Source organism: Fragaria vesca, linkage group LG7, assembly GCF_000184155.1.
Source record: "Fragaria vesca subsp. vesca linkage group LG7, FraVesHawaii_1.0, whole genome shotgun sequence".
NCBI lineage: Eukaryota > Viridiplantae > Streptophyta > Magnoliopsida > Rosales > Rosaceae > Fragaria > Fragaria vesca.
The window spans coordinates 7075066-7083485 of NC_020497.1; the positions used below are offsets into that span (position 1 = coordinate 7075066).

An 8420-nucleotide genomic window follows, 5' to 3' on the forward strand; every position below is an offset into this window, starting at 1 on the left:
CAGGATGACTAAGCTCATTCTTAAGCAAACCATGACTGATGTGGTTAGGGGAAGTATTGCTGACAAGGATACAACCACTGAGTTTATGACTGCTATTGCCTTGAAGTTCCGTGAGAATGAGAAGGCAGAAATTTCTCTTTTGCTGGATCAGTTGATGGGAGTCAAATATGATTCCTCTAAGAGTGTCCGTGAGCATATCATGAGGATCATTGACATCACCACTAGGCTTGGAGATCTGAAGATCCCTCTACCCTCTGAGTTTGTAGTGCATCAGTCCCTAAGAACCCTGCCTGCTTCTTTTGGTCAGCGTAAGACCACCTATTTTACTCAGAAGGATAAGTGGGATTTGAATGAGTTAATAGCGATATGTGTGCAAGAGGACGATAGGATCAAGAGGGATGGGCAGCTTGTTGTGAATCTAGTTTCAAAGTCAAAATGGAAGGGAAAAGGCAAAGTTGTTGAAGGAAAAACTACTGCCTCCAGTGCAACTGGTTCTGGAGAAGGTACCAGTGGGACTAAGCCTTTCAAACTTGGCCCCAAGAAAGCTGTGATTACCAAGGGTAAGAAACCGGGAGTCTTCAAATGTTTTTTTTGTAAAAAGGAATGACATATGAAGAAGAATTACCAGGGATTCAAGGATTGGATGGCAAAGAAGGGTAAGTCACAGCTAAGTGTTTTCTCTATTGAGGTTAATTTAGTTGATTTATCTTCTAAATCTTGGTGGCTTGATACCGGCTCACCGATTCATATTACGAATTCATTACAGGGCTTTCTAAGCAAGAGAGCTCCAAGGAGAAATGAGGTGCAAGTGGCAATTGGGAATGGCATAGGAGTGAGTGTGAAGGCTATAGGCACAGTCCGTTTAGTGATAGGGTCTGACACTTATCTTGATTTGAATAATGTTTACTATATTCCTTCTATGAAAAGGAATTTAATTTCGGTTTCTGAGTTAGTGAAACAAGGATGTACCTTTTTCATCGACTCTTATGGAATAAAAATCTCCCTTGATTCCCGTTATATTGGCTCAGCTTGTTTGTTGAATGATTATTAGTCTCTTGAATGTTCTTATCCTAAGGAAGTGTTGTTGATTGAGAATGCACAGAAAGATATAAGTAGAAAGAGAAAACACAGTGAGAATTCAGCTTATCTTTGGCATCGAAGACTTGCACACATATCTAAAGAAATGTTGCAGAGAATGGTGAAAGAAAACTTGCTGCCAGAACTAGACTTTTCTGATTTTGATACTTGCATTGAATGTGTTAAGGGAAAAATGACCAAGTCTAGAAACAAGGATTCCAATAGGATTCCAATAGAAGCACTGAACCTTTGCAACTTATCCACACATATATTTGTGGACCTTTTGCACACCAGACTATATGTGGTAATAAGTATTTTATTACCTTCATAGATGATTACACCTGGTATTGTACCTTGTTTCTCATCTCAGAAAAATCTCAGAGCTTGGAAAAATTTAAAATTTTTAAAGCTAAAGCTGAAAAAGAGTTGGGAAAACAAGTTAAGGCAGTGAGGTCGGATAGAGGAGGGGAGTCTTATGGTAGGTATACTAAAACCGGGCAGCATAAGAGTCATTTTGCTTTGTACCTGAAAGAGCATGGGATTCAAGCTCAGTATACAACTCTAGGTTCACCTGAATCAAATGGGGTGTCGGAGAGGAAAAATAGAACTCTTCTCAACATGGTGAGGAGTATGATGTGCACCTCAGGTTTGCCAAGATTCCTATGGGGGGAGGCTCTTAAAACAGCAAATTACATTACAAATAGGACTCCGAGCAAAGATGTGGCTAAAACTTCTTTTGAGTTATGGAAAAACAGAAAACCAAGTGTGAATCATGTGCATGTTTGGGGCTGCAAGGCGGAAGCTCGTCCATACAATCCTAAAGAAGGGAAATTAGATCCAAAGACAATCTCAGCCCATTTTATCGGGTATCCAGAAAATTCCAGAGGCTATAGATTCTACTGCCCTACCCATTCCACGAGAATAATTGAGACCAACAAGGCTGTTTTCCTTGATGAGATCAATTATACTCACACATATGAGGACCTTGAGCTCGATTTCCAAGAGTTAACTGAAGATGAGCCTCAAAGCATGGTTGTTCCCATAAATTTTGAGGCTGCAGCTGGAAATGTTGGACAACCTCAGCTTGAAGTTGTTGCAGCAAATCAAAACGCTGACTCTGAAAATTCAGAAGATGATCTGGAAGAAGTAGAGCAAGAACCTGAGCCCCAAAACTTGCAAGATGTGCAAGTTGATGCCGGAGCGCCTCCACAGCAACTTAGAAGGTCTGGGAGAGTTAGAAAGCCTGCCATTAACACACAGGAGTACATTGTGTACTTGCAAGAAGCTGAATTTGATTGGGGAGAAGAAGATGATCTTGTAACTTTTAGTCAAGCTGTTGAAAGTGATCAAAGCTTGAAATGGACAGAAGCAATGGAAGCAGAGCTTAAGTCCATGTATGATAACAATGTATGGGAGTTGGTGGAGCCTACTGGGAGTCATAAATCGATTGGTTGTAAGTGGGTTTTCAAAACCAAAAGGTGTGCTGATGGATCAGTGGAGAGATTTAAAGCTAGACTAGTGGCAAAGGGGTTCACTCAGCAAGAAGGAATAGATTATAATGAAACATTTTCACCAGTGTCTACCAAAGATGCTTTCCAAATCATAATGGCTCTAGTAGCTCATTATGATATGGAATTACATCAAATGGATGTTAAGACGACATTCCTCAATGGAGATTTGGAGGAGGAGATTTATATGAAACAACCGGAATGTTTCATAGAGGCTGGAAAGGAACATTTGGTGTGTAGATTGAATAAATCCATTTATGGATTGAAACAGGCATCCCGCCAGTGGTACTTAAAGTTTGATGCGGTAGTTACCTCTTTTGGCTTTGTTGAAAATCTTGTTGATGAATGTGTATACATGAAAGTCAATGGCAGAAATTGTATTTTTCTGGTGTTATACGTTGATGATATTCTGCTGGCAAGCACTGATAAAGGGTTATTGCAGCAGACAAAGAGTTTTCTTTCTGAAAATTTTGACATGAAGGATCTGGGAGATGCTTCATATGTTTTGGGGATTGAGATCAACAGGGATAGATCTAGACATCTTCTAGGTTTGTCTCAACAGGCCTACATTTCAAAAGTGTTGAAGAGGTTTGAAATGCACAATTGTTCACCTGGATCAGCACCTATGTCTAAGGGTGACAGGTTGAACAAAAATCAGTGTCCCAAGAATGAGTTAGAGAAGCAACACATGAAGAACAAACCTTATTCCAGGTTGGTGGGAAGCTTAATGTATGCACAAGTGTGCACTAGGCCGGATTTAGCTTATGCAGTGGATATGTTGGAGAGATTTCAATCGAATCCAGGACATGAGCACTGGATTGCTGGAAAGAAAGTGCTGAGATATCTTCAGAAAATCAAGGGTTATAGTTTGGTGTATAAAAGAGTCAAGAATCTTGAAGTAGAAGGTTATTCTAATGCTGATTTTGCTGGAAAGTTTCCATTTTCATCAAAATCGACATCAGGCTATGTTTTTATGTTAGTCGGGGGTGCTATAGCTTGGAAGAGTGTAAAACAAACCCAGATTGCAACCTCTACTATGATGACAGAGTTGATTGCTGTTTATGAGGCTACATGTCAAGGATTATGGCTGAAAAATTTTCTCACACCAACCAAGATGGTTGATAGCATCATTTCAAGGCCTTTGAAGATTCATTGTGACAACTCTGCAACAGTTTATTTTGCAAAGAAAAACAAGAGGTCTACCAACTCCAAGCACATTGACTTGAAGTATTATAGTGTCCGAGAGAGAGTAAAGCGTAGTGAGTTGATTCTTGCTAAAGTTAATACCTTGAACCAATTAGCAGATCCTTTCACTAAGCCATTAACCATTACAGCTTTTCAAAAGCATACTGAGAACTTAGGCATTTTGCCTAATCTAGATGACCGAGTTTAGTGGGAGTTTGATTGCTAGGTTCAGTGGGAGTTAGTGTTCATTCATTAAAGCTGGAAATTTTGTTTCATTTAAGTTTCAGAATTTTTCTTTTTGGTTATATTTTGAGATCTCATTGAGCTATGAATTTTACGAACTGATTTACAATAAAATTCATCTTTTACTGGATTGAAATTGTTTATCTTTTATTATTCAAGTACTTGATTTAAATTATTTATTTGATTCTTATAAATAATTGTTTCATAGTAGTATACATTTCAGTCTATGAGTTGTTTTTGAATCATTTTATTTTCATTCCAGACTTGATCTGGATAACACATTCAGAATAGTTGCAGGCGCAGCTATGTGTTGAGGTTCAGGCATATGGAACCATTAAGAGGACCATATACAGGTGTTTTTGGAAGGTTGTTAAACCTGCATTGTATATATTAAGTGATATCTTATGTCTCATGTAGCTCATGGTTGTGATGTTTTGTAATTGTAAAGTAGCTGTGCTTTCAAGTGCAACCTTTTCTGCAGTTCTTCATCATGATTATGGATTGACAGAGATATGATTAGAAACTTGAATGCTTTTATCTCAGGTGCACACTTTGGATTAATTAATTACTATGTCTGAAGCTACATTATTCTTGTTGTATAAACCTGTAAATGTTCAAGTGGGAGATTGTAAGTTGAATTTGAACAATTACAAGTTTATATTTAGTACAACAACTAATGTTACAACAGAGTTAGTAATTAGAGATATTAGGCATTTTGTATTCCATGTTAAATGTATTCATTATGTGAATATAATAGTGGGAAGTTCTAAAGAAGACAACTGAAACAGATATAAGTGATTGCAGCCATTATTGAGATATAAAGACCTTTTATGGGAGGGCTTTGTATTAGGATGCTTTCACTATAAATACTAGGTCCATGTACTCTTTTTGTAATCAGTTATTCAGTTCTTGCCCCATAGAAAAATAGCTAACAAAAGAGACGTGCAGAAGATTGGTATTTTGAGATGGCTTCATCAGTTTCATCAGGTACACATTCAGTTCTATTCATTAATATATTGTTTCCCTATATTTGCATATATTTGTGTGCTTGTGAGTGCAATAGATGTGTTTATGTTTGTATGCAATTATTTGAGTGTTTCATATTTACGCTTTCATATCTTTCTAATTACTTTGATGATTCCCGAAACCCCCCCCCCCTTTTGCATTCCACCATTTTTGTGTCAATCCATAATCCCTACCTGATTACTTACAACTAGAACAGCTATCGTGTATACTACTAGGATTCACTATTAGTAGTATTCACTATTTGTAGATATATACACAGACACACGTGTATATATCTGGTGATCGAAACTAACACTTTTATAAAGTGGAATCAACAATATAAAATCCACATGATAAACAAACAAGTATTCGAAGTTCAATTCTTCGAGTTTAAATATACAACAGATGCACAAACAGCATGAAAAGTGAACATGATTTATCATGCAGCTTGATAAATGGGATATAAAGCGCGCACCACCTCTACATGCAGCAAATGTTTATAGAAAAATAGAGGAAAAAAAACAGTTGGAAAATTATATATCAAAATATAAAAAAAATGCATGAAGCAGAATGAAACTGCCCATATATGTGTGACAAAATCACATGTCACGCAAAGAACAAATCGAACGGCTTTTATATGACATTAAGAGTCCTTGAGTTCTAGAATGACATATCACAAGTGCATGAAGACTATAATTAATATCAAAAGAAAAAGGTAGGATGGATCAAGACTTATTAGATATTTTATGTTTAAAGTCTAATTAGGTTTATGATCTATCTACATATGTGAATGAAGATAACCTTGATGACAAGAATATAAGCAACTCGATCTAAGTCTAAGACACTGTTTGTATGAAACATTTCTGATTTTGATAGTTTTAGAAGTCAAAGTCAACAAATTCACAGAAAGCAGCTTCATCGAGCACTGCATTCACAGAAAGCAACTTCATCTTTAACTTCCTAAGCAATCCATAGCTGACTCTCTGTTTGGAGATGAAGTCAACTACTTGACGAGAGGCAAGTCTGTCAAACAAAACAGAGAGAAATGAAGAGAGAAAAGCTCCAGAGCCATGGTTTATCGGTCATACAGGAAACAGGAAGATCACAGGGGAAGAAGAACGGAAGTGATCAGAAGAAAAGTGAAACAAACAAGAATTTGAGTTGTTAACTTGTGATTGTTATTCTTGGAAAATGAGGTTCAAGCTGGATTAAATAGTATGTTCTTCTTTATTCATAAGCACATGTCCATGATTACAATATTCCTATGTTCAAACTTACAGCAACATACGCTATCGATTCTTGTCTTAATCAAACTACTAATGAACTCTAAATCCTGATAACCTAAACTCGAAAAGCACAACTCGCTATAATTCTAATAATCCATTATTAGCACAAAGAATGAAATCATCGCGCAACTCGCTATCGGTTCAAAGTGACTGTTTCAGCGTCATTGTACTATATATTGATGCACATTCTAGTTTATATTATTGTACTAATTCTTAAAAATTCGCTAGTGCATGCAGATAAAAGAGAGTTGTACTACCCATGGGGTTTGGTCCAGTAGAAAATATGCTGGGTCTGCTTGTTGGGCGAATGTTACAGTGGCACTCCTGGTAATAGGAGGTCACTGGTTTGATCCTCCTCATAGGGCTGGGCATATTCGGATCGGGTCGGTTTAAGGCCCAAACCGGATCCAATCCGAATTATTCGGATTCTTATAATCTCCATCCGGATCCCGATTTTTTTCACTCCATCCGAAAATTCGGCCTAACCGAAATTCGGATCGGGCCGAATCGGTTTCGGATTTGGGCCGAATTTGAACCATTCAGTAAAACAGTAACATTTTGTATTTCACAAAAACCTTGCAACTTAAAACAGTTTCAAACACTCATAGAGAAATACTGAGTTTCATAGTCATACTTCAAGGAGTTCAAGCTTATCACAATCATAAACTCATTACAAACTGGATCCACGGTAATGAGTTGTATGCACCATTAATGAGTTGACACATATATAAAAAATAATAATTAAATATTAATATTCGGGTCGGTTTAATCAGGCGGTTTAGGGGGTTGAACCGGATCCAAACCGGTTTAAACCGGTTTGAGTCATTTTTCCAACAGTTTTTCCGGTTCGGTTAATCGGCCCGCTTTTTCGGGCGGTTTTTTCGGTTGAACCCGGTTATATTCGATTTTCGCCCAGCCCTACCTCCACAAGTGAAAAACACCTCATGGGGAGAGGCCATATATACCCATGTTGCTCCCGGCCTCGAAGTGGTAGTCCCACCCGACCACCATTTTTTGTAACTAAAAGAGAGTTGTACTAGCTAATGACAGATATAAATCTAATTTGGGATCAAACTAACCAAATGTGGCTGAGGTCAAGGTGGTGTCACCGTCGACGACACTGCGGCTACCGATGATTACAGTTCTGTCCATGCCATCCCCAACAAGCATCACATTCTTCATGTGTCCACCGATTTCTACCTTCTCATTGTAGACGCCGGATTTCACATAGATTATGGCTCTTGGAGGTCGTTTGTCGCCCATTCTTGCAAGTGCAGCCACGGCATGGTTAATTGTTGTGTGAGTGCCTGAACCATCTTTTGCCACCACAAAGTCAGCCCTGGATCTTGCCGGATTCCACGATGCTAGAAGCCCTCCATTTGGCTTTGCATTGGAGTTTTGTCTATGCAGCACTTCTACATTATATTAAACCATAAATTGCAAAAACTACTAATGCAAAAATTAAAGTCATGATAATGTAACACAAAATATTCGTAATGTAATATTCAACGTACTACTTACTTGTTGCCTCGTCAGTAGTCATAGACTCGTAGTACTCTTCCCATACAGAGCAAGAGCTTCACCAAGCACCACGGTCAAGTTTTGTGCCACCGCCCTATACTGTTGAGCAGCACTAGTATTCTTAACAACACCCTTCTCTTCCAAGCCAGCCCAACAACTCCTGTGGTTAGCAAGCACACCGCTGAGCCATGTCCAGGCATCTTCTCCGGTATAATTACCCTCGCCGGATATCAACTCAGTCAGCCTCGGCACACTTTCATCATATAGTCTTTCACAGTCCATCAGAGCCACGTCACAGCCAGGAGGATCCGATTCAGAGCTTGCCAACACATGTAGCCGGTCCATAGAGGTACGGACCACATTGGTGGCTTGAAGAACGCAATCTAGGGCCAGTTGAACCGGTTTCGGATCTTAGAAGCAGGATGTGGAAGAAGCCAAGGTCATGGATAGCAGGAGGAGGAGGAAGGTGGTAACAGAGGTGGACATTTTTAATGCTAGCTAGCCGGGGAAGAGTGGTGGAACGCATGAGCCAGGAGAGCATGTGTATTTAGCTACTGGTAGAGAGAGTTGGGGGGAAGAAAACACGTGTATGTAG

At 38.8% G+C, this 8420-nt stretch overlaps 1 protein-coding gene across 1 annotated transcript; it reads right to left on the reverse strand.

Moving 5' to 3' along the window:
• Positions 1–7378: 7378 nt before the first annotated feature.
• Positions 7379–8170, reverse strand: LOC101303283 (probable pectinesterase/pectinesterase inhibitor 36-like). The gene is made up of 2 exons (XM_004308415.1): positions 7861–8170; positions 7379–7719 (listed from the first exon to the last, which is right to left on the reverse strand). Exons 1-2 carry the CDS (start codon positions 8168–8170, stop codon positions 7379–7381), a joined length of 651 nt encoding a protein of 216 aa, XP_004308463.1.
• Between the last annotated feature and the right edge of the window lie 250 nt (positions 8171–8420).

Bases quoted from the DNA above. Each gene is read 5' to 3' on its own strand.
- LOC101303283 (XM_004308415.1), bottom strand. From the start codon at position 8,170: ATGGACCGGCTACATGTGTTGGCAAGCTCTGAATCGGATCCTCCTGGC. The intron at 7,720-7,860 runs GTACTACGAGTC...AATATAATGTAG, and splicing joins TCTTGCTCTGTATGGGAAGA to AAGTGCTGCATAGACAAAAC.